Below are 27,251 nucleotides of genomic sequence, written 5' to 3'. Positions count from 1 at the left end.
AACATCTGGTGTGTTGGGGACCTCTCACCAGGGCCGTATTTGTGTGATGTAGAGAGGCAGCTCACCCAGCAGAGGGCAGTAGAGCCAACGCTCTAGTCAGAACTGTTGGAGTTGGATTTTAGTCTGTTACTTTTTCACAACTCCGAGGATCAGTTCCGTCAGTAACCATTCCCTATACAGTACACTAGGTTGGGGGGAACCTCCGCTGACAATTACTCTTGATTTTGTATAAGATCAGGACTTGTATAAGATGATTTCCAATTTTTAATTGGTATCTTTAATCCTTTAAAGTACTAAGGATTAAGATTCAGGGGTTTTTTGAAAATGCTATTTGTAGTTTTTAAAAGGTCATAGAGTAAAAGGAATTACTTTTTTTAAAATGAGTAAATGTGAAAATTATTTTTTAACTTAGGATAAATTGGTAGCTTGAAAACGGGTCTTTAGCCGCATTCCCTCACCTACTCTGATAAAGCTGATATGGAAGGGGAGGTGTGATGACCGACTGTAGGGTAAGTGAATTGTTCAGGCTTTCACGCCGCTGGCCTCTGTGGCTGTCACTTGTGGCCTTGAATGTAGAAGGCACTTGGGAGCGTGGGCGTGGGGCATGCATGCCTGATGATAGACACCTGGTCTGTGGGGTGGGCATGGGTAAGTGGGCACACCGGAGGCTGAGGCTATACGGGCTGTATCACTCAGAGACAGAAACCGCTACGCAAAACGGCTGCAAGCAGAGAACGGCTGAGAAGATGAGCAACGGCTACTGCAGGACCACTCAACGATGCCAGAGAGAGCCCAGAGAGAAAGTAAAGATTCACTGGGATCTGGGGAGCTTGGTTGATTCCAGTATCCCGCACCCCTCACCCCCACCTCCCTACCTGCCTTGTGCCTGGTTGCCCCACTACACAGATGGGCCGCTGGACCTTTGCACTCAGGTGCTGTGTGTATCACGGTGGCCAGCCTGTGAGCCAGTGTGCATCTTATAAATTCAGCACACCCACGGCAGTTTCAGCCTTAAAAATATGTAAGCCTCACTAAAAAAACAAAAAAAAAAAACAACTGCAGGTGACTGCTTTTGCAAGTTGCAGCAGGTTACCCGGCTGTTCCCGCCACACAAAGAACAGGTGTTATTTCAACAGGTAAGTTGTGCTTTAGAGCAGTAGTTCTCAGATTTGAATGTAATTTGAATCAACTGGGGATCTTTAACTTTCTATTCAGATTCAGTAGTTCCAGGTGGTACCTGATCTCTCTACGAGGTGACAGGCTGCATGGGGAGGGGGTGTGTGTGTCCCACATTGTGAGGTTTGCTCCTAGCACTAGTGCTGAACTACAAGGCAATTTAGGTTTCTACAAGCAGCCTTGTGGTAGCACTGCTGGTAATGTAAGAGGTTAACTACTTCCTCACTCCTTATAGTGAGTCTTGAATGTAATCTGAAGCAAAAAGAATGCATGAGACAAAAATAGTGACATTCTAAGCCATAAAGACCCAAAGTAAATAACTTTATTTTCAGAACGATTTTTCTGATATTCATTAACATGGTATGAAGAGTGGTTGACAATTCAATGATACTTTTCTGTTTGACTCTCATACTTTATATAAGAAAAGCTCTTAACTGATTTATTTTGCTTAGTACAATTTGATTTTTGTTTCTCAGAAATCAAAGGAATTGTGTATTTTGTACAACATGCATTCATTCATCTTTAAATCTTTTGTTGGATAGGAAAAAAGGCAAAACCGGTTCAACAGAAAATGCAAATATACTTACACATCTTAATAAAAATGTATACATTATGTATGAAGGAAAATATCCAAGACTTTCTCTTTAAAAAATATACAGTTCTAACAGTTGTGCATTATATACATTTATATTTTGACTTTATCTGCCAAAATAAATCAGGAGCATAAGAACCCATCTTTTTATATTTACAAAAATGCTACATTTTTATCCTTTAAGTTTGAGGAAGTAGTTGGCATTTTTACTTGTTTCAAACTAAATCCTCATGCTTACCTTACCCATTGATGTTTGGTCTTATTCAATTGGGCATGGTCCTAAAAAGTTTTGCATACAGTTATTTTTTGAGTGCAAATTGAAATATTGAAGGTGGACCAGGAAATACAGTTTGAGAAATCCTGCTTTCTGTTTAGTAATGTCTTAATTTATGAGCTTTTTCATATATTAGGTTTTGACTGTACATTAGAATAAATACATTGTAAAATCATACTTTCTATAATTTTTAGTATAACCACTTGTGTGATGATTTGGTTTTAGCTTTTTTATTCTTCACAGTTGATAACTCAGTATTTTATAAAAGTAACGCTGCCAGCTAGACAAAGTTCTAATTAAGAATTCCTGGTTTTTTTGCTAAAATGAATGATGCATAATTTCAAATCTCAATATAGTTTCTTCACAAAGTTTCTTACTATGTTACTGTTTCATTGGGAGTGTGTGGCAGCCATGCATGAAGCACCTTAGTTTTTAATCACATTCTACAGATCTTGTCTATAAACCATTTATGAAATGGAAACCTAAAAAGGGCATCTTTTAAGCCCCAAACTCACTTTTAAAACAAAAGTATGGCTGAATAAGAATAACTTTTTCCAAACTATTTTTTGTCCTTTAATTTCTTGGATGGCCATAGTAAGCCTTACCTCTTGTTCTTGGGCACTACAACTTTAAGCAAAATGACTTTTAACAAAACCAGGTCCTCAAATGGCATGGGTTTGTTCAAAGTAAGCTGAGATTTTTAAAATTCTCATCAACATTATAATGAAAAGACTTGAAGTTAACCACATTCTCCAAGTACCTGCCCTACTCAACTTTGCTTAATTAAAAATGCCTGAGACAATGCTCCTCAGCGCCCCTGCCTCAAACCTGTGATCTGCTAACAAGTTGCCTGTTTAGGCCACTTGCTCTTGGCTCAGTGGTTCAAAACATGTTTTTGCTACCCAGGAAGCATTTTACAATGTCTGTAGACATTTTCTGATTGTCACCACTGGGCAGAGAGCACGCTTGGCATCTGGCAGCCACCAGGGTTGCTGCTAAAAGAATCACCCTGCCCCAGTGTCACTAGTGCCAAAGTTGAGAAAGCCCACCCTGGAGAATAAATGATGCAGAGACAAGGGGCTAATTTTTTACAGTAATCCAGGTACTTTGTTGAAATGCATCAAGGCAGAGTGCCATACCAGTCCTCGTTAAAACGCCCCAACTTGCTGTGTGTATGTGAGCTCAGTTCAGTGTTATCTAAGGAGGGGAGGCAGAGTAAACTGAAAGGAATGACATGCTCTGTTTCTCTGTTTAGTTCACTAAAGAATTAGTATGTATACATACAGCAGTCACGTAGTTTATTCAATATTCTGCATCAATGAATAACCAGTTTTTCCACCTTTTTAAAAAAAATAAAATTTATATGGGAACCCACACTCCTGACCTAAGAATTGGACTCTTGAAATTATAACTAGAGAATTACCAGGCTGTTTTTGCTATAAAACTGACATTTCTTCCTAATACCCCCCCACCCGTTTGTTTGTCAAATAGAAACTAAATCTTTGAGCAGATAGCTCTGGGCTGCCATCACAAGGATGAGGCCAGGAGAGCAGTCAAGTTCAGAGGCATATGGGCAAACACCTGTTTTCCTGATTACTTTTCACATTCTTGGAGCACTGTCTATAAGACATCCAAATTGTAGATTTTTACAACAAGCCACATGCTGAGCTCCAACCCCACTCCTTTTTTGTAATAAGGACATTGACGTTTATAGAGGCCAAATGGCTTAGTCCAATTCTTCAGGTGTCCAGTTTTATGAACTTTGCCTGTAACCTTTCTCTCCCAGTCCCTCCTATAGAGAACATATGGGCTCAGATAAAAGAACGTGCAAAAGTGGCAAGGTGTGATCCATTTATATCCTAATCACCCAGGTGCTTGTTAAAATAGTATCACTGGGCTTATTGCCTAGTCCCACCAAATTAGAGTCTTAGAAGGCTTAAGAAGCTACCTGGCGTGGGGGCCTCGCCAGTGGCGCAGCGGGTTGAGCGCCACACTTTGAAGCAGTCTGCGGCCCCTGCAGCGTCGGGTTCGATTCCCCCGGCGGGTTCGCCACAAGGCATTGCAGACTGCCTGCTCTGCTCCCCGCTCTGTCTCTGGTACATCCTCTCAGTCCCGCACTTCCTGGCCTGTACCCCCACAGTTCTTGTATAATTAACTCAACCTTTAAAAAAAAGCTACCTGGAGTGGCTCAAGGGGTTAAGATGCATCTTATGAGGCTCACTGCAGCACGAGTTCAATCCCCAGCCAGGGAGCTGCCCACATGGTACAGCAGACCTCTCCTAACTCGCCTGCTGCTCTCCTTAGTAGTGTATTTCAGTTCATCTGCCTGTTCTGTTCCCCACTGTCTCTGGTAGGTCCTCTCACCCCCCCCCCGCCCCGACTCTGGCCTGTTCCCCAGTTTGTTTTTTTTTAAATACAAGAACTATCTGGTAAACTAGCTCAGGTGAAATTTATCCTGGGAGTTTAGGCATGCTGAAAGCAGACACAGGTGCAACACATAATTTAGTGATTTCCACTGTCTCCTTGACCTTCAAACCAATCCTGATATTATTTTACCTTGTCATCGCTGCCTGAAATCCCAACAATTAGAAATTTAGGCTTATTTTTCTTACTTGTTTAGCAATAAATGAAAATAGCTCCCTGAAGTTAAGGGGATTACACAGTAACTCGTGCAATTGTGCCTTTTTCCTCCCTAACCCTGCTGAGGAGCAGCTGCCCTGAGGGAGTGGAGACGGGACAAGAGGAATTGGGAGGTAAGGAAAGTGGATAGGTCCAGACTACTGGAGAGGGAAGCAGGTGTCAGTGGACTTATAGAAGTGGAGGCACCAAGAGGTAGGACAGTGGTTTGGTATAGAAGCCTCAAGGATGCCAAAGAGGATTACTGATTTTTCAAAAATTTACTAGGTCCCTACCAGCCAGCCGTGCATCCTAAAAGGAAATTTCCTCCTTCCTCCAGCACAGGTTTGGCCCCCAGCAGACAGGATTTTATCATAAATATTATATTACACATTTTAAATAAAAATAGGGTTTTGACCTCTAAACTACTCCCTCCCTGACCCCCACCCCCACACCATCCCCCTCTTACATGGAGATTTCTTTTGCAGGAGGCAAACTCTAGGCTTCTACCAGTTATTTGTGTATGGTGTGATTAGTACCGTAGCAAGAAAGGACTCTGAGGAGGCAGCTATTGCCTAATTCAGAAACAAAATTATGACTTGCAATACCTGTAGCACCCTGGCTGAGCAACACTAAGTTGAAGACCTGTTGGGCTTTTCCATCTTGTTAACAATATCCAAACTAATTTTCAATCTATACTGAGTACTTCCTCTTTTGTTTTTGATATTTAAAAGCAATTGTTTTAAATGATTGGACTCCCCCCCCCCAAAAAAAAAAATGTTGGGAAACTTTATATATATATATATTTTTAGGAGTTGTCATGTTTGGAAGCATTTCATGTTTCCAACACAATGAACATTATAATGTAAACTCTGGACCAGCCAGCATAAAGATCACATTTCCCCATATAAAATAAGTCTTCTACCATTTATATGCCTGTCCACCCCCACCCCCCTTCTCAATTTCCTTCTTTCCAAACTGCCCTGCAGTTTTCTTAAAATATCAGGCTAGTTTACCTATTACATTATGAAACACTGGGACTAAAAAAGAAATCCATTTGCGCATATAGCAAATCCTAGCTGTGAAACAGTTCCCACCGCAGTGACAGGTGCTGGTGCTTTAGCTATTGAGTTCTGTGGTCTCGTCAATCTCATCTGGATTTTTGCTCATTTTTTCATACTTTCTTTTGAAGAAGCCAAGCTGTAAAGATAAGGGAAGAATGTTACCATCTATGGCTTACTTGGTATGGTGCTTTGGAAGCCCCTTTGCTGCCCACTCCCCTAAAGCATCCGGGGATGATCACTCCCCAGTGGTCACTGGAGCTCTGGAGAGGGCAGTATGTAGTATCACCTGGGGTCAGTTCTTCTGCAAGGAAACTACCCAAGAACTGAATTGCATGAGATTAACATTTTCAGCTGGACAAAACATTCAAGTGTCTGGATGAAAGGAAGATTTAAAAAAAAGCATAGTGACCCAGACCACGGAGATAAAGTCCTAATTGATTGTTTTCAAGGACACGAATGAGAATGTGCACTTGCCTTTCCTTTTCTTTTCTCTTATGATGGAGGAGGTAGCATATAAAACTTAAGATTGCCATTTGATGTATTTTAAAATATGAAATTTTTCTTACCTTCCATAAAATTGCAACCAAAGCTAACAGCAAAAGGAGTCCTGCAAATATACTTCCTACTATGACTCCAGTTGGTACTTCAGCTTTCTCATGGGGCTTCATGATGGTAATAGGAATCTGTAAATGTATATAAACACTTGAGTTATCCGATTTTCACATCCAAAAAAGTGGCATGATCTAATTCTTTAATTGTGTAAAATAATAGTCTGAAAATGGATGTGACTTGCTCATGATTGCATTCCTCGATTAAACATTGTGTAGGATAATTTCTAGAGAAAAAACTCCTGCAAAGTACAGGCAAGGAATACAAGCTGTCTAGTTTCCTCCCTTTAATTTCATCTGTATTTAGCAGTTATGCCTTCTCTGAGAATCTCAGATGCTTTAATTACTTATGCAATAGGAACTTCACTTTCTGGCATAATCTCATCATCAAGGAATAGCATCTGAAACCCAGTGTTGGGAAATAGCCAGAGATCAAACAAATTAACAACCCAAACCACTTATGATTAAACAACAATTTTGCATCAGTCTCCTAAAATACTGATTTCACTCAATGATCACCCAAGTACTTGATATGAATTGTTAAAGAGTAGAAGCATTATCTCAGGATGCAAGTTGACCTTCTCACTAACAAAACTGTCCTTGGGCTACTTACAATTCCTGGCCATCTTTGTGACTAAATAGAATGGGTGCTTAACTATCTAACAGTAAAACTTTTTTTTTTTTTTTGGGAATTGCAGAAAAAATCACAACCTATTTCCTTCCACAAAGTACATATTTTAAGAGCTATAACAAGAGGAAAACCCTAACTTATTTAACACTGAATTGCAGTGGCAGCCAAATTGCTTTTTATCATGGAATTTACAAGTTGGACTAAACTTGAATTTGGTCTTATGGCCTCACTTGTATCTTTAAGAACTAAAGGGTTTTTTTTTTTTTTTCCAAAATATTTATTTATTTATTTATGCAATCACTGGGTACAGTCAGAAGCGTGGGAGGGTGAGAGAAATTCAGCAGAGCCAGAGCGGGGAACAGAACAGGCAGACTGACGAAGTACACTGCTGAGGGGAGCAGCGGGCGACAGGAGAGGTCTGCGAGCCATGTGGGACCCTTGCCTGGTGGCCGGGGATTGAACCGGTGTTTCAGAGGCTGCGGGCAGCTTCACAACCCAGTGCTCAACCGCTGGGCCACCGGGGAGGCCCTAAGAACTAAAGGTTTTAATCAGTGTAGAAATAGAATAATTAAGTAATGATAAATTCACATAGTTACTGCTCAATGATAGTCATAACCTGATTTCTCTCTATTCCAGAATTCTCTCATCTGGGTTCCATAAATATCTGAGTACAAAACTCTTGTATCAGATTTTTAAGTGGGTTTGGAATGCCAATATATTTAAGAATCACATCAATCTGTAGGGATATATCAATATATTATTTGGATTCCAAATATTATTTGAAAATTATCCAAATTATTATTTGGATTCAAAATATTTTCATAGATGTAATTAAGTAACACTTGCTTTGTTATCACTACTGCTTAGAGAAAACCAAGAAGAGAAAAATTTCTTAAAGGGTTCACTAAAATTGTTAATTTGAAATTTCAGTTAATACATTTAACACAGCTGTCTAACAAAACAAAAGACTTCAAAGGCTCAGGTATTCATTTTTCTATAATGAACTTTCATTAGATCTATAGTACTTTCTCCCTGGCCAAGTTCATAGTACTTTGAATTTGAGGCTCCCATTCCCTTTGGCTCCATTTCTGATTTTCCATATCCCAGCGTCTGAAGACAGGGTGTGGGCTTTTGCTGGCAACCCTGAACTAGAGACAGAAAAGGGTCCTCTATTGTATGGGATCCTTTCCCCCAGAACAAAGAGGAGAGCAGTGTGAGTGCCAGTATGAGGCACTGAAAGGCCCAGAGTTCACGGGGCGCTTGGCATTTGAACCAAGTCCTTGGACAGTAGCAGTGGACCAAGGCCAGCTGCCAAGTTGACCATGGGGGTAGAATCTTGAGCTGGCTTCTAGTTCCTAACAAAAGTATTGGGAGGAAAACACTAGGGCTCTGCCAGCAGATTAGCAGAGCATGGAAATCCCGCTGTATCTAAATATGGCATATTCTAACCAGAGCTTCAGTGCAAAGGAAAGTCATCCTGTGCCAATTCCTGAAACAGTGAGTCTTTGTTTTCTGTGAAAGTTCATTTTTTCACAAAACTTTTTTTTTTTTTTTTTTTTTTACTAAGGGGAGCATTTATAGTTTTCTGGACTGTAAGACACTATGAATGGACACTCCACACAGCATCAGTGTCTAGTTGTAAGGAGTACTACAGAAAAAAGGAAGAGACGTTCGCTAATCAATGCCTTACTTATTAGGCAATCTTCAGCACTTCTCCTGAAAAATGCTCTGAAATACAATATATGATTCAACTAAGCATTGCTTAGATTTTGCCATCTAAGATTGAGACTGTTGTGTGTGTGCATGAGACAGACTAGATGGCGCTGCTTTAAGGCATGAAGAAGGGACCTCAGCAAGATGTGCTGTGTTTGGCTTGGACCATCACTTCTGGTCCAGCTTTGCCAACGTGGGGAGTGTGGAGGAGGACAGGTATATCAAGCAGCTTTTCTGAGTAGCAAACACCCATGCCAAATACTCAGGATAGAAAGCATCAGATTTTTAGAGTTTCAGTAAAGTACTTCTACGAGCATGTAGGTGAGAACAACTCTTCTAAATTTTCAGAAATGGCAAGTCTATCATAGATTCTCACACCCAGAGAGAGGGAGGTGGGGCACTCACCGTGACAGTGTTTTCTTCGATCACATATATCTCAGGGTTGTAGGTGTCAATTTCTGCAGCAGCTGTCAGCTGTACTGTCTGGAAAGTGGACTGGAACATAAGCAAAAAGAATACATGTTATCCTAGCAGAAGTTAATGCATAAAACTCCACAGGCTTGTTATTTATTTCCTTGTGGGAAGTGGCAAGAGCAAACACCAACTCTGAAGACCCAAGAATCTTTGTGTGCTAAAACTTAATAAAGCCAGTGACAGGATCCCACACAAGAAGTATCTGGAGAACTTTTACAACCTGCGGATGGCTGGGTACTGCCGTAGCTGAATAAACCAAGTCTCTGGGGTGGGTGGGGGGGAGAAAGGGATGAAATCTGGGAAGGGTGCCCAGATAGCAGCTAAAAAAAAAAATCTCTTGGGTGATTTTAACTTAAAAACAGGGCTAAGAAGCCAGGGTTTCAAAATGAAGCTTTTAATTGGGAGAGATCATAGTTCAGATTTTTAAAACCACAATGAAATTCTTGACATAGAAAGTCACAAACTCAATATTTTTATATACGTAACTGAATAACTCAGGTAATGAAATGGGATATCAGACTGCGAAGGGAAGGCAATTTTTCTTCTGTGTACACACATGTAAAATAGTACTGTTTAAAAAGTACACTTGAACTTGACTGTGCATGTCAGCAGTAGCCACCCTGAGCCTGTTTGCATGCTATATGAGGTATATTTCAGGTCTCCAATTTGTTGCTATCAACAATTACTGGATTTAGGGATGTATACGGGACAGACATGTATTTATTTAGTGCTGATGTTACTAGTAACCTGATGTGAATGACTTCACATGCATTCCTTGTTCTAGTTATAGAAAAAAATAATGTACTTTCCTATGGACACATTATTGATGTTTATAGTGTTTTCTTTATTATGCAAATTGGACCAAATACATACTTTGAAACAGAATAACAAAGACCAGATTTGAAAAGTGCCTGACTGCTAGGATTCAGCTGTTTTTGGTAACCAGGGCGCAAGAGTCAATATACAATATGAGGTAATTAGCTCAACTGTATCTGGAGTCAGAGAATGCATATTCAAAAAGTGAACGATTTATTTCCTTTCCATGGGCTCAGCCTTAGTCATTTTATTTTCTCAAGGTTGAAGATTGCATCAGCAGTTAATCCAGATCACTGGATTACTCAACACTGAGTATTGATAATGGTTTCAATTTTTTTGAAGCGTGAAAGTGAATGTTGATTTCACAGTCCATATAGATTGAGGATGAAAGAATTTCCTTACAACACTGATACACCTGTCCTCCCAAGTCTGGGCTTCACCCAGGCTCAAAATACCCTGCCGGGCTAATAAGCAGTGGCAGGTATACCAGCATACTCAGAGCATGAAGCGCCACACCTGCCAGCATTCAACAAGCCTTTTCCTTACAAATGGCAGCCGGCAATGTCATCAATTGGAGAACTGAATGATCACTTTGTGATGAAATTACTGGAAACGTTAAGTTGACTTGCAGTAAAAGGGTGAGAGGTGGTCCATTAATGGGCTCTAATAGAGGAAATGAGATCCTTATTTTAGACAGGATCTCCTAGGTGGTCTCAGAATATCCATTTTGCTTTTGAAATAACTGAGAACAAGGTAGGGATCAACATTTGAACTTTCACGCAGGAGGAAGATGGGTTGCACTTGATAGTCATTAACTTTTATGGGTATTTTCTCAGTTTAATCATGGTGACCCCATTGAAAAGGCAAAAATAATACACTTCTTTAGACTTTTGCTCTCAGAAATGAAACTGCTGCTAAAAACCTTTGGGGAAATACTTTAAAAGGTCTTACAGTTAAAATGACGTAGCTTTAAACAAATTCAAGACAAACTAAATGCTTTTACAGAGCCAGAGTGATTGCATTGTGATTTGCAGCACTCAGTTTTCTTCCCAGCTGGCAAAGGTTGCTATGAAAACATTTGGTCCTCAAATCATGGAGCCAAGAATCAACTGTTGAGTCTGAGCACCAAACTGCAGCAGCTGAGACAGGGGCACAGCTATGGCCACACATTGCAACTTAGAGAATTTAGAGGAGTCCTAGAGGCTTTCGTGAAAGCAAATGCAACTAATAAGGAAACAAAATTTAAAAAGAGAAAAGAAAACCCAACTCCTCGGCTGGATTCCTTTTTTTTTTTTTCCTGCCCTTTTACTTTTCTTCTTTTTATTATGTCTTTATCCAAGAACATGGCTTATATTTTTGGTTCTCAGACAAGCTCAGAGGAGGGTAATTAGTTCTCTTATTTTTACACAAAATGCAGAGCAGGAATGGAGTTGTTGGAGAGACCATGCAACAGAGCAGGGAACAGAGTATGGTTCATGGCACTGGAAGTATGGCTGGTAAATGTCTTGAGGACTGATTCAGTCACACACAAAAAAATCCACTGAGAGCTGCAATCTCCCCAGGAGGTTTCAGATTGATTTCTATTTTGCTATCTCAAAGAGAACCAGCATTGGTAAAAAGACCAGCTAGCCCCCTATGCAGTAAGATTTAAGGAGCACTAAATTTTTCCTTATATTTTTATAAGGAGATAGCCTTATAAAAGGCTATCTTTATTTTTTTTCATCGTTTTTTAATGCCAGATTGAAATTCCAGCAACAAAAATCTCTGTTGAAAGCAGATGTCACTGTTACAGAGTCAAACTTGCCAAATGGAAAACCGCTCTGACATTGTTTTGGCACTTTTTTTCAAAGTTTTTATAGAGCTTGAAATGCCTTAAAAAGTTGTATACATTCTGGGCTTTCATCAGAGAAGAGGTAAAACAGAAGAGCAGAGTGGTTGCCTGGCTCTGACTTAAGAAGATTGATCCTTGCATCCAATTCATCTTCTGGGTGGTTTCATATCAAACAATTAACTAAGGGTTCAAGGAATGAGACAAACATTTCGAGTTGGGCATTTGAGGAGACTATGAGAGAGTGCCAAGAACACGGGAGGGAGACAAAGCAGGTGACCCCGTATAACCAAGGGCAGCAGAGGGGATGGTGACACCACTCCGAGAGGCACACGCCACAAATTTCACCCCAGGTCATTCAGAGACACAGCCAGATAGGTTAAGTTTTGGCAAGGGACACATTTACTGCCTTCCAGAGTAAAATTGCCCTGGGTTATTAGGGCACTGGTGATAATTTTTTCAAGGGTTATGAACTTTGTGGCAATAATACCATCTGCTTCCTTGCTATAGATAAACCTAATAAACCTAAAATACAGCTGATACTTACTGCTGCAAATGTCCCATTCCAAATCCGGGTAGACACATTGAGGAAGTATTCTCCCTTCACTTGAAGGTCTCTCAGCCAGCAAGTAAGATTACTACATGAAGCCGTTCTGCAGTTCTTTCAGGTTGGATTCAAAGGTAAAAGAAGAGAGGGGATTAGTATGGAGCTTTAAAAATAAATGCTAAAGCCTTACAAAGGTAGATGTAGGGTAAGTGAGTAGCCTCAGACTATATCGCCTTCGGGCTTTGTAAGCAGAAGGCATTTGGGAGCGTGGGCGTGAGCATGCAAGCATGCCTGATGGTGGACACCTGGAGTGTGGTGTAGGCTTGTGTAAGTGGGCACACCTGAGCCTGGAGGCATGCGGCTCTAAGGGTGGCGTTACTCAGAGAACAACTACAGCAGAAAGGCTACAAGAGGGAAGAGACCATGAGAGAATGTCAGAGAAAGCCCAGAGGAAAGAGTATGTAAAGATTCACAGGGGGCCCAAGTTGCTGTGTCCCTGCTGGCTTGTTTCCCCTGCATACTATTTAAAAAACTTGTGGGGGTGATGCCAAGGGCTCCAAGGTTCTCTTTTAAGCTGCCTGAACCAATGGTGAACCTACCATCCTGGGGTGGGGATGGTTGCAAAACAGTAGATAAACCCAGTGCTGGGAAGGGCATAGGGAAATAGTCAATCTCATGCCTACTAGTCATTATGACCCTTCTTCAAGAGATTTTGGCACCATGCCACGCCATGCACACTCTTGGGCCTGCCATTGACATCTGTAGGTGTGGTCTCAGAACCATAAATATGTGGAGAACACACCAAGCCTGTTTATTGCACGGTTTCTGAGAGTTAAAAAAACTAAATAATTTGTGTCTATCAATAATGTACTAGTTAGGTAAATTATTGAGTATATATACACAAAAATGCAGTGTAATTTATTCATTAACCTAATAATATTCATTCCTGGGGTCTCCCTGGTGGCGCAAGGGTTAAGACGTTACCTATGAAGCTAACCGCAGTCACTGCAGCACAAGTTCAATTCCCGACCAGCCAGGGAGCCACCTACATGGTGCAGCAGACCTCTCCTGACTCGCCCGCTGCTCCCCTCAGCAGTGTATTTCATTCAGTCTGCCTGTTCTGTTCCCCACTCTGTCTCTGATGAATCCTTTCACCACCACCCCCCTCACACCTCTGGCCTATACCCCAGCTCTTGTTTGCATAAATAAATAAATCTTAAAAAAAAAAGATTCATTCCTTAGATTAACAAAATGTTGAGAATAAAACAACAAACACAGTGGTGTCAAGAGTCAGAGGGAGGGAGGGATTATGAGATGGAGCACAGAGGATTTTTAAGGTGGTGAAACTATTCTGTGTGATATTAAATCGTGGACACATGCCACACATTTGTCAAAACCCACAGAATTACAACACCAAGAGTGAAACTAATGTAGAATGATTTCACTCATATGTGGAAAATAAAGGAACGAAGCACATAAAATAAAAAAATTATAAACCCTTAGATTCTGAAGGCAGAATGGTGGTTTTCAGAGGGGAAGGGGCTGGAGTGGGAAGAAACTAGACCTTCGATGGGAGGGATGGCATGATAGGATGGGTTGGTAGGTGTGATGTTGTGCACCTCAAACAGTTTTCAAACCAATGTTACTTCAAAAAATGTTTTCATTGTTAGGCAACAAATAATATAAGCAAGTTAAGATTTTATGTCAAGGTTTTCAATATCAAAATGTTGATTGAAATATTAAGAAAAAATTAAGACAAAAAGAACCCAATCAAAAGAAAAAAGAGGGGCTGAAGAACTAAATAGGCACTTCTCCAAAGAAAACATACAGATGGCCAACAGGACATGAAAAAATGTTCCTCATCACTTATCACGAAGGAAGTGCCACCAAAACCACAATGAGAGTCTATCTTACACCATATCAAAAAGGTCAGAAACAAGTGTTTGAGATGGTCTGTAGAAAAAGGAAACTTTCACAGTCGGTGAGGATGTAGACTGGGTCAAGCAACTTATGGAAACAGGACGAAGTTTTCTCAAAGCATTAAAAATACTATATGATCTACCAATCCCTTTCTCAGGTATCTACCCAAAGAATGCAAAAACACTAATTTGAAGGGATATATATGCACCCCAATGTTCATAGCAGCGGTATTTACAATAGCCAAGTCATGGAAATGACTGAAGTGCCCAACAACAGCTGAGTGGAGAAAGACAATGTAGTAAATACGCACAATAGAATTATTACTCAGTTAGAAAAATGATGAAATCTTGTGAGTTGTGACAATGGATGGAACTGATGGAATTATGCTAAGTGAAATAATTAAGAAGGAAAAAGACAAATACCAGATGATTTCACCCATGTGTAGAATATAATAAAAGAAAGGAACAGAAAAGCCAAACCAAACAAATAGAAATCTAACTATAGAACTGAGGTGTCCAGAGGTAGCAGGTGGGATGGAGAGCAAAAGCAGGGGAGGATTGATGGACTGTGGTGGAGGACTATGGGTGTCTCTGTGGTGGGTACGGTGTGGTGATGTACATTTGAAGGGTGGCATTCTACATCTCTAAATCAGTGTTGAAAGTCAATATTAACTCAATAAAAAATAAAAATACTTTTTTCCCTTAAAAAATAACAAAATTGAAAAAAGTGCTCTAAAATGAGGTGGTAGAGGCCTCCCCTGGTGGTGCAGCGGTTAAGCGCTGGGCTGCGAAGCTACCCGCAGCCTCTGCAGCGCTGGTTCAATCCCCGGCCACCGGCGAGGGTCCCACATGGTGCGCAGACCTCTCCTGCTGCGCCTGCTGCTCCCCTCAGCAGTGTATTTCATCAGTCTGCCTGTTCTGTTCCCTGCTCTGGCTCTGGTGAATTCTCTCACCCTCCCGCGCTTCTGACTGTACCCAGTGCTTGTATAAATAAATAAATCTTTAAAAAAAAAAATGAGGTGGTAGTAGAAAAGAAGTGCCTTGATTTCCAGGGAAAACAATGAATCATCCAGCGAAACTATTTCCACTTTAGCCTGTCCTCACCAATTCCTTTATGTGCCGTAAATTTTCACTCTTGAAAGATACCGAAGCAGGTGTTTGTCCTATTTTCAATGGATTTTCTTTGGCAATACAATTGATGTCACCAGCCTACAAAGAAGGACATCAAATCAGTGAAAGGCTTATAAAGTTTCCTTCAACACATTAGGAACTCCTATAGTCACAAGTCAGGGCAGGGGACCTGCTGTCAGACTTCCTTTCCTGTGCTGACCTGATCACATGTCTGGTAATCTGTAATCACTAATGTAAACTTCCTAGTATTCAAGTGTGAGGCACTGGTTCTGACAGTCCATATGTGATCAGGCAAATCTGCAGTAACAATAGACTCTGAGTGATTCAAGCCAAGGCTTTTTGTGGAACGTTTTAGGATTTCGATCTGTATTCACCTATACAGACTACAGGAATAACACTGCTGTAAACCTAGCCAAGTGCTAGACTAAGGCTATGCCAAGGTCCAGGTTTGGCTAGAGCTTTGCTTCTCAGTGCAGGCTACATGTTAGAACCACCCACAGGGCTTTTTAATGACAAATACCAGTGCTAGAGTCTTAGTCCTAGAGATTCTGTGTTAATTGCCTGGGTCTGGGCGTGGGGAGAACCTGGGTATCACTCTTATTTAAAAAGTGATCCAGGGCCTCCCTGGTGGTACAGGTGGTTGAGCACTGCACTGTGAAGCTGTCGCAGCCTCTGCAGTGCCGGTTCGATCCCCACCAGTGACGGAGCAACCCACATGGTATGGCAGACCTCTCCTGTCTCACCCACTGCTCCCCTCAGCAGTGCATTTCCATTAGTCTGCCTGTTCTATTCCCCGCTCTGTCTCTGGTGAATCCTCTCACCCTCCCACACATCTGGCCTGTACCCTGGTTCTTGTATAAATAAATAAATATTTAAAAAATAAAAAAAAAAATCTTTAAAAAAAAAAAAAGTGATCCAGGTGATTAAAACCTAGGTCTTTACCAGCCAGGATTTAGAACGACCAGACTGCCAGGGTTAAGTACTATCAAAGTCCAGACTGACATCATGAAGGCCAGTTATTAATTGCAACTTTCCAATTGTGGGTTCAGTGTCTCACTTCTCAGTCAACAAGCTTCTCTAAGAACAGAGCTCTGATAAAGTCAGACCTTCACTTGGCCCAGTGCAACTTTAGGAATAACTCTGGCCGCCTGTAAGTCCCTAGACACATTTTTTTTTTATTGTAACAACATCCTGCCTGATTATGATATTAATTGTGAGTTAATTGGCACCCAGGACACATAAGGGTTATCATACCAATTCCTATCAGTAAGATGTCAGATATGACCACTCATCGCGTTTTTCCATATTGAGAGTGCTCATTTATAGGAAATTCACTTGCCCTTACCTGATCTGTGCGCACTTCAGTCAGGTACATTAGAGGATTCTTTTCTTTGGTGTATTGAGGGATGTGGATGGTCACGGATGCCATGCTTATTGGAACATTTCCTGTTGATACCTACATAATAGTATAAAACATTCTGGTTACTGCTACATCAGAACATATTGCAAAAGTGATCAACAATCTTTGTGTTGAGGAAGAGCAACTATTAAGTGGTAAGAATGAGTTCATATGAAAGTAAATCTTATTATTTTATGGTCACACTTTGGGTCTTTGTCTTTCCTCATCATGGAAATCGCAACATCTACAATTGTAATTGGTACTAATTTGTGACATAAGAGATAGTTAAGAACACCCACCATCTGTAGCATTGGGCTACTAGTGCATGAAGATCCACTTTGCCCCTGACTAGCAGAGTGGATTGTGCAAGGTGCTTGATCTCACTATACTTAGGTTTTCAAACTTTTGAAATAAAGACAATCAGCAACTCAGTAGGTAGATAGATATACCATCTGCTCTCATTGGTGGAGTCTGCTCTGACTGGCCTGTGCTCATACCCAACCAGTTGTGAAACATTAAATAACACCCAGAGGAATAATAACCCACCAACTTTATAACTGACCTGAGAATTAAATGGGTCAACATATATAAGCACTTGATATAAAGACTGATACTACAGTCTCTATTAAGGTAATTTCTTTTTACTACTAATTTACAAAATGTTTCAAATATCATACACACTTTGTAACTTTTGCATGAGATCTGCATCACATACCAACACTCTTACAAAGATTTTTTTTGTTTATTTTAAATCACCAAATTGCAGGGTTGCAACCATGTAACAGACTAATAGAAAATATCTCTCCCCAAGTTGTATTGACTTAGGATGATGGATGAATCTTTCACTTTCCAAAATTTTTTATACTATTATATTATGAAAGTCATTCTTTCACAGATTAATTTCTCTTTAGGTAACTGATAACAGTCTTTAGATTAATGATTGATGACTAATAGCCAAAAGAAACGGAATTTAAATAATTCTAGATACTACTATGTACAAAATTATATATAAATAATAAGCTTCTCAAATAGAAGTGGTCTCCAAGGATAAATTGGCATACTAATTCTATTTCAGGGACTATTGAGCATGGTAATATTATTATATTAATGCTCTGTTGATTAATGTTGAGTATTTGCTTTCAAAATATTTTATCCGTTATCCAAAAGAAAAAGCTATGCACAAAGCCCAAATATTTCCTTATCGATGCTCTATCTTAGTGGTTTTCAAAGTATGGCATCTGGACCACAAGCATCAACACGCAATTATGGGAAATGCATATTTTTACATCCTCTCCAGTCCTGATGAATCAGAAACCCTGGGGGTGGAGTACAGTGACCTGTGTTTCAACAATTCCCCTAGGTGATTCTAATGCACAGTCAAGTTTGAGAACCACTGCTATATTTCAACTTCTTTTTACTTTCTTCTCTTCTTCCTGACCTCATTTTTTCCTTTACTTTGCCTCTTGATTTCCCACCTGAAGACAGGCTTACCAACCTTAATAGAAAAGATGAATTTTGGACCAATATCTTCAAAATTGTGCACGAGAGAAGGAACATTCCCATTCGAAGAGACTTCATAAAAATTTATGTTGGTAGATCTGTTGGATGTTTGCAAAGTCAAATATTTTAGTTTTGCTGTTGTTATTGAATCTAAATATTTATTTTATTTAAATATTCTCTAGATTACAAGTAGAACAGTTTCTACATAGGCACAAACACACTAAACAAAAACACTTGTGGTCCAGTGTGTTTCTAAGGCTCAGACAAATTCTGTTCAAAACATAAAGGGATATGTGATGTATCTGCTGAGATTGTATGTTCTATGTTGTCACTTGTAAAGTTTCAAAAAGAAGTACAAAGGTATGACTTAAAACTGATAGTGGAACTCTACTCGGAATTGCTGTTGTACTGCCTGGTGTGCTGCAATAGTGGATACAGTCCTTGTTAATTGGATGAACCTATTATAAGTCAAAAGATTTTCACTTGGTATGGCTGAGATGCAGTGACAAGATATTGGGCATTACGTCCTGTGGTATTCATTACTGGATACTCACAAAACAGGGCATATATTTTCTTTATTATTTCTTCTACTTGTTCTTCTCTCATCCCAAGCTGACTCAGTGCTTTTGATCTGAATTGGGGTTGGCCTGTCCGTTTCCACCACTAGTGTAGAGACCACTTTTAAGATGACTGAACTAGAAATTTTGTTAGATAGACCCAGAGACACTGGGCTTATTTTACATTTTTGTGTGGATTGCCAACTAGGGTTTGCATGTGAAGTAATGACCAGGTCAGAGGAACCCCCATGGGACCCCTCAGACTGGAATGTAACCAGACACCCTCCCCTCTCTTCACTCATTTCTGGCGGTCTAAAACTGAATTCCAACCAAGGTAGCGTCATTGGTTGAGGGAGTGGAGTAAGAACAGAGTAGAAGTTTAAAAAGCAATATTTATTCCCAGCAGACAATTTACTATAAATATAGGATATTGATTCTATTTTCTTAAAAAAAAATGGAATGGTTATTTTCTGAGCAAGAGTTTTGTTTTTTTTTTCTAAACTGAAAATTTTGTCTTTCTCTTTTTTATGCCTTAAAAACTTTTCCAATTTCTCAGAAGGAAAGTATGTCATGGAATACTTCAGTAGATGTGGTATTTATTATGGCTATGTATTTGAGAGGAAACAATGATTTGTCAGCTGTACATGGAAAATGGAAAACTGACTAGGATTTGAAACAGAAAGCCTGACTGTATGATGTGAATGACTTATTTCTTTTTTTTCCCCATAAGATCATGTGTGAACCTCTAAATATAGTTAATTTCTAAACTGATTAATATGGTGTCCTTTTTAATTCCAAAGAGATCTGACATTCCTCCACTTGCTACTTCAGTGTTAAGTTATTAAAATGTTGATTGATATATTTTTCTACACTCAGGGAGATTCTGTTTCAGAAATAATCCACTATTATCTATTTCCACCCATTATATTTGCAAAACATGATTGAAAATTTATATAGTGTCAAAGTGGTTGCTAAGGGACACACTCAATAATAAGGTATGACTTTTATTTTTGCAAAAACTTTGCAAAGATATTTGTTTAAAAATGTTTGTTATAGCAATGCCCTTGGTGATAAAACAAAACAAAATTAAAATGCAAAAGAGCCAAATATTTCCATATTGAATTAGTTACATAAATTATGATCCAGCCAGAAACAGGACAAATTAGATCTGTATGTCCTGATAGGAAAAGTTCTCTAAAATTACATAAAAGCAAGGTTCAAAAGGGATTTATCATTCCCTTTGGGTAAATGTGCATGTGTGTTAGTGTTGCATGCATATATCCTGTTGGATAAACAATCCCTGTATATGGAAAGTGTACTAAAAACAATTGAGTTTGTCATTAATGGGACCATGGGAAGAGGAGAGAGATGGCCTCACTCTCACTGTGTAGCTTTCTGTTACACAATACATGGATTTTCTACCCATGTGCATTTAATATCTTTCTTTAAAAAAGCTTCAAGCTGAATTATCTGGGTAGTAGAATTAGGAACCACTTTAACTTTTATTCTTTGGAAAAGAATAAAATTTTCACTGCATGAAACATTTTAAAGAATATCAGGATGTCTTAGAATCCAAGTTACCATCAGAAAAACACATAGCTAAGATGTTAGTTATTAAAAATGAAGTCCCATTCAATCTTGTATTATTTCACATTAAAATAGCTGAAAAAAATGTGCACAAGTAGAATCATAAAAAGACTGTATTAAGAAAAAGAACTTAGACTGATAATATAATTAGGAAGAAAAAAATTCATACAATATGGTATATCAATCTCTGGTAGACTGTCTTTAGTGACACACTTAAGCAACTGAGGGTTCTCTGAAATCTGCAGTTACTGATTAATTTTTCAGGGACAGATGACTTGGGCTGTATTTTGTCTCTGCTTTTTCTGTTTTCCAATCACTTGAAACAGAAGCTTTTTTTTAATCTTTGCTCATGTGTCTCAAGCTCTAGACATAATGACATATTTTCCTTGTTGTTTTTGTTCAGTGATATATTGAATGATCTATATAATCCATGCTGTTAGGGGCAGGAATGACATGGAGGGAGGAAGAAAAATCTGCTGTCATTAGGCACGAGTGGCCATCTGGCTTCTTGAGAGTACAGTGTTGCAGTGTTTTCCAGGGGTGCTAGGAACTTGCCTTGGTGTTGCTGGGTCAAGAACTCTGGTGCCCAGGTGTCGAGGAGGGCATCACCTCAATCTGCATACCTAAAGAACTGGGCTCCAGTGTGTCTGTGTCCATGAACCTGCTTAACTTAACTCTTAAGGCTACAATGATGATATCTACCTGTGACATCTGCATGTTACCCACTTCTCAAGATAACTGCTCCTCAGAATAATTCAAGGTAGCTGGTATCAACTAATACCTATTTGCCACCACTCTCAGGTTTACTTTCCTTGTGCAGGCAAAGAAAGGAAATAAAGCATTTCTTAATGGATACTGCTTTTGGAAAAATTTCTAATTTCTTCTTGGATAGAAAAAACCCCTAATGTGTTATGTTAGGAATTTTCTACCCAGCAACTCACTTTCTGTGACTATTTAATATCTGTACTGGACCTACTCTACGAAAACATTGTGTTTGGGGATTAAATGTCCAGAAATGGGACTGTGGCTTAAAATCTCATGGGAACAGTGGCAAGCAGGCATGCAGAAGAAAATAGCACCACTCCTTTGGCCTCTAAGTGTTCTCCTTTGACATTCTGGGAAGGTTTGACACTTGTCAAAGAGTTTTCAGAGGAACTTCCCTGGGACTTGTGGCAGAAGGGTTATTTTTCTGGCTTTGAGTTAATAAACCTCAGCTCTCAGTTAATAAACCTAAAGAGTAAAGAAAGAAAACAAAGAAATATGCCAAACAGAACCAAAAAAAAAAAAAAAAACAACAAACCTAGATAGCTGACAGCAGCACTGAGGCTACTAGAGAGGGAGGCTGGGGGTAAAAAGCAATGGGGGGACATACTTTAGTGGACTCTGGTGGAATGTGGGTGCCTTAGTGGCAGGCTTGGTATAACATCCATCTGAAGAGGTGTGTCCTGAGATCCCTAAATCATATTCAGTGTCATAAACCAATATGACCTCAATAAAAAAAGAAAAACAATTAAAAAAAGGGATCAGGGCCTCCCTGGTGGTGCAGCGGTTGAGCGCTGGGTTGCGAGGCTGCCCGCAGCCTCTGCAGCACCGGTTCGATCCCCTCCACCAGTGAGGGTCCCACGTGGCGCGCAGACCTCTCCTGCTGCCCGCTGCTCCCCTCAGCAGTGTACTTCGGTCCTTCTGCCTGCTCTGCTCCCCACTCTGGCTCTGGTGAATTCTCTCACCCTCCTGCGCTTCTGACTGTGCCTAGTGCTTGTATAAATACAATAAATCTTTTAAAAATAAATAAATAATAAAAAAAGGGATCAAGGTGCTCTATAAACTTTTTATGGATATCATTGGGGAGAGTCACAGTGAGGTCAAAGGGTGAGACTGAACTCTGTGTTTGCCCTGCCAGCTCTATGGAACCAGCGTGAATAATCTCCCTTCCTGGAATTATTTGGTGCTTGTTTCCTTCTACTATACAATATGCTGGGTTCTTTTTCTTCTGACTATCTGGAGTAAAATTGTGTGTTGGGTTGTCCCCGCTCAGACATGCATTAATTCAGACACTCGTCTGAATTAGCCATGTGATATTGGGCAAATATCTAAGATCCTTGTCTCCTCCTCTGTAAAATGAGAACAATAATAGAACCTCTGTTGTGGGTTTCTTTGTGAGGGTTCATGAATTAATCCATATAAAGTACTTAAAGAAGTGCCTGGAACCATAAGTGCTCAATAAATGATAAGTCTCATGTTTCAAGTATTTACTATAAAATAATAAACCTATAGTCACTTAGTTTCCCTAAGGACCAACCTGTCTCTGGACTTGTTTTAATTGACAAAGGGGCAACATCTGAATTAAAATTTTCCAGCTCCGAATGAGCAGAGAGCTTCTTTACTTCTTGAGGCAAATTTGTTAAAAAATGGGGGACATCCATGGCCATAGCTGTCCACTGTTTTACTTACCTTGCGATGTGAATTTCGGCATCATATAGAAGAGGAATTTGGAAGTCGACCAAATTGTCTGCCTTGTTTTCTTCATGGCTTTCACTGTTGACATTAATGTCAAGAAATTACTTAAAGAGAAATTTATAAAAGTCACCCATCATCAATTCAAGACTTCAGTATTTTACCTTGTAGCTTCGAAATGGACAGACGCTTGACTCTGAAGGTTTTGAAGATTGAAGTCGAAGTTAATAGTAAAAGTTACCTATGCACAAAATTAAAAGTGATCAGTCTATGGTGCTTCATCCTCAGGGGACAACATGAAAAAATGTTTCCTATGAAAGTAAAATCATTTCAGTGGGGTTCTGTATTTTGCATACCTTAAGGCTTTCAAAGTTGTAGACAATCCATTATTTGTCCCAGTGAGTTGCCCCTCACCTTTAAGATTAGAAGGGCTTACCTTTCAACTGACATATATTACAAGTCATCACATCACAGGCACACACACTTGCCTGAATTAGAAAGCTCTAGTCAGGGAAAATTGCTTTCCTGGGATTTACTAGTGATATTTGTGAATTTGTGTAATGATCAACATACTCAGGCAAACAGAACTTTCTATATTGTGTGTGCTTTTTGGAATGAACTGCATGAGGGAAAATCCCATGCAATAAGTTAAAGAAAACATCCAGATCCTCTAGAAGAAGCCAGTTATTTTGTGTTATCTATGAAATGATGATACCTAGTAAAAAAGAAACACTGGTGAATTAACACTAGTGCCAAGGAGCGGCTAGTGTTGATTTGAGTTGTACCTGTTGTTCTTTCTTTATAGCAGGATAGCCTACATCACAGGTAACAGACCTTTGAGATGAAGCCACCTGGCATGTTACTTCAGTCCCATCAACCTGAAGGACACCAAGAAAACAATAATCAATTGGTATATAATGTGATTGTGTCCCTGCATGCTGAAGGAGGTAAGGTCGGTTGACTCGGAAACGATTTATTTTCTCCTAAGACTTGAACATCTTGTATTGTCCAGGTAGCTAATATACTATTTTTTATTATTAAGCAGGACACCTAGCCAGCCTAAGATGAGGTCAAGTGCTAGAATTTTCCCCCAGAAGTAAATCATAGTTGCTATATTTCAGAAGCACAAAATAACTTCAATTTGATTTTTAGACATGCTGTCTTTAAAATACATCTTTCTCTCAATGTCTTTGAAATTTGTATTTTCAAGAGAAAATAACATAGGTTGATGTTAAATAATTTAGTTTCCTCAGATTTCTTCTCTTTAAAAGGAGTTGCCTTTTGGCAGAGGAAATTTAAACACTGAAGTCAGAATGAGTTTAAAATTCTAAATTAAGTTCATATTGAGTTTAAACTAGATGTAGTAACCATTCTTGAATTCTTTTATCAAACAGCAAAGTTGGAAAAATCTCAGCTTTTCCCTTTGCTCTTTTCCCCTGCTTGGTGACAGAGGAGGGGCCGGGGGCATTCACGGTCAAGTGCGCTCCTGGTACAGTGATCAGGGCCCAGGACGAACTGACCTCGCTGGAATGTATCATCTTGGCGTCCAGCTGCAAAGCTCAGGCTGCGCTGTGGGACCTGATGTCTCAGAGCAAGTGCAGCTCGAAGCATCTGTGCAGCTGAGGCAGCCTCATCACACAGAGCGCTGGACATGGGACGGGAGTGCCGACCGCTGCTGCCAAGTCTCGAGTAAAGGAAAAACTGACCCACGCTGAGACGCAGAACTGGTCTAGATACAGAGCCAGGCTGTGCTCTCAGGCAGTTTAACTGATTGGGCACCTCACAGTAGGATGGATGGGGCTGGGGGCTGAGGTGCGTCTTCAGACAATACAGAGATGTGGGGAGTTGAGGTGATTGACAAGAGTAGGAAACAGTAGTAAGCACAGGTGCTGTCACCTACCGGCATGGACCAGGAAGCAAAAAACAAGTTTTCTGAAAAATCAACAACAATTCCAGTGTTGTATGCACTCTCCTTTTTGTTTTCCAGTTTTACTGAAAATGTTAACCTTTTATTTTGGTTGCTGACAATAAAGGGATGTTCTCTGTGAAAATTGAAAAGGAGAAAAATTTAAAAAGGTCATTAAGGTAAAAAAGGGGGGTCAGTATTCAAATACTTCACCATTTGAAAATAAACTCTTTAGATGTATTTATAATATTGATAAAAATGTTTATTAAAATCTTCATGGTAAAATGATTTCAACAACAAGTAGGTAAATGCCATTGGATTTTTGTCTTTGATGCTTTTAATTACTAGATTATAGGGAAGAAACAATCCAAATACAAATGGTTTTATTTTCTCATTGTTCTACTCAGATATGGATTGTAGAAATTGAAATTTAGACCTAGTGCTCTGGATCTGAATTATCAATAGACCTGAGGGCTTTTGTAGAAAAAGTGCCCATATACATTCATTTGAATAAAATCATCTATGTAGTCTTTTTGAATTTCTGCATTTTACACTTAACTTGCAAGAAAACTTACTGAGCAGCTGGCAGCTGTTGGACATCTAGAACTAGATCAGAGATGCAAAGCCCATCCTCACCACAGTCTTTATAGAAAGGGATCTACAAAAAAGGAAAAATAATCCCAGGCATTTGTCTTGAGTTAAAAAAAAAGCAAATTGTAGAAGAATACGTATTATTACATTTACGCAAATTTCAAAACATGCAAAACTAAACAATGTTTACATGCTTAGCAACATCATTACCCAAAAAAATGGATAAAAACAAGATTCAAGATGATAATTTTTCCTGGCGAGCAAAATGAATGTGGATATGATGGTGGGGAGCTATACAGAGATCTTCATAGGTATTGGCAATATTGTATTTTTTAAGTGGGTGGGGAGCACAAGGTGTGAGCTCTACAACAAATTTTTATTGAACACCTACATGTGCCAGCGACTGTGCAAGTAGCTCGGAATAGAGTGATGAAAAGGGAAGAGAGAAATTCCTACTTTTATGGACTTATATGGTGGTTAATTGTACACATATGTGATTATATTTCTTCAAGAAAATTAAGAATGTAAAGGCTGTGCCCTAGCTATGTTTTAAACTACTGCAGACCTGTGAAACATTGTTAGCTAGTCTGAACTCCAGGAAGGGCAAGCCACACTTACACTGAAGACTTTGACCATCTCAGAGTAGGCTTCAAGGGCAGGGCTAGTGCCGGGGTTTTCCAGACTAATGTTCACACACAGAGGTAAAGAGTTGACAACATCAGAGGGCTCCTAAACACACAAGAAAGTCAGCGTATTAGGTTATAGCAGATTCCAAACAAGAAAAGGACAACATGTGTTACAATCTAGAATACAATCCACTCCCAATTATATAGAATATCCTTGTTCTGAATTTTCAAGACTCTTTTAAAAAAGATTTATTTATTTATGCATACAGGAACTAGGATGTAGGCCAGAGGTGTAGGGGGTAGGAGGGGGCGGTGAGAGGATTCACCAGAGACAGAGTGGGGAACAGAACAGGAAGATCTACTGAAATACACTGCTGAGGGGAGCAGCAGGCAAGACAGGAGAGGTCTGCTGTGCCAAGTTGGTTTAGCTCCCTGGCTGGGGATCGAACTCATGTTGCAGTGACTGCTGATAGCTTGATAGTGCTCTGTCTTCCAGGGAGGCCCCTGAATTTTTCTTGACTCTTGCTGCTTCTCTTCTGTCTTAATTCTGCTCTTAATCTTTCTGCTACAAAGAAAATATTGTGGGGGTTTCATAAAAATCTGAAGCAACAATTCTTAGGTAAGCTCACTATTAACCCCATTACTTGTGCACAAATAATTGTAAATATTTAAATGACATGTCCGATTTTAATGCTTTAAAGACCCACACAGGGCCTCCCTGGAGGTGCAGGTGGTTGAGCGCCACACTGTGAAGTTGTCCGCAGCCTCTGTAGCGTGGGTTTGATCCTGGCCAGCTGGTGAGAATCCCACATGGCACAGCAGACCTCTCCTGTCTCTCCCGCTGCTCCCCTCAGCAGTGTATTTCATCAGTCTGCCTGTTCTGTTCCCTGCTCTGTCTCTGGTGAATCCTCTCACTCTCCCGCGCATCTGGCCTATATCCCGGTTCTTGTATAAATAAATATTTTTTTTTTTTTAAAAGACCCACACAAAACTACCTCACTCTTGGGTTATTCCTCTGTCCTTTCAATTCCTAAGACTTTCGAGGACTCAGATGTCCTGACCAAATCTCTGGAAGGGAATATTATGACTGAGAAGGGAAGGCGCTGGGCTGGCTGTCAGACAATGGAAAAGAGGTCTCTTTCTTCAGTCAAAACCTAGCCCAGCTCTACAAACCAGAGAAAGGAGATTGATTTGCACATCTGAAACTAAGCTTCCCACCTTTCATTCCCAACGGTTAGAAGC

General features: G+C 39.8%; 1 protein-coding gene across 1 annotated transcript in view; it reads right to left on the bottom strand.

Moving 5' to 3' along the window:
- Positions 1-5,560: 5,560 nt before the first annotated feature.
- ITGA2 (integrin subunit alpha 2) overlaps positions 5,561-27,251 on the bottom strand; it is a gene marked incomplete at its 5' end in the record, with an annotated part of 81,642 nt that continues 59,951 nt past the window's right edge. Inside the window, 13 exons of the mRNA XM_084233211.1 lie at positions 5,561-5,858; positions 6,289-6,405; positions 9,080-9,169; positions 12,340-12,453; positions 15,363-15,467; positions 16,735-16,845; positions 18,284-18,386; positions 22,884-22,967; positions 23,051-23,127; positions 23,672-23,764; positions 24,787-24,928; positions 25,368-25,450; positions 26,002-26,112. Of these exons, the coding sequence (XP_084089337.1) occupies positions 5,778-5,858; positions 6,289-6,405; positions 9,080-9,169; positions 12,340-12,453; positions 15,363-15,467; positions 16,735-16,845; positions 18,284-18,386; positions 22,884-22,967; positions 23,051-23,127; positions 23,672-23,764; positions 24,787-24,928; positions 25,368-25,450; positions 26,002-26,112 (1,311 nt within the window). The 3' untranslated portion in view covers positions 5,561-5,777. The remainder of the gene's footprint in view (positions 5,859-6,288; positions 6,406-9,079; positions 9,170-12,339; positions 12,454-15,362; positions 15,468-16,734; positions 16,846-18,283; positions 18,387-22,883; positions 22,968-23,050; positions 23,128-23,671; positions 23,765-24,786; positions 24,929-25,367; positions 25,451-26,001; positions 26,113-27,251) is intronic.

The sequence above is a fragment of the Talpa europaea genome, assembly GCF_964194135.1.
Source record: "Talpa europaea genome assembly, chromosome: 5".
NCBI lineage: Eukaryota > Metazoa > Chordata > Mammalia > Eulipotyphla > Talpidae > Talpa > Talpa europaea.
This window is presented reverse-complemented; position numbering and strand designations above follow the sequence as displayed.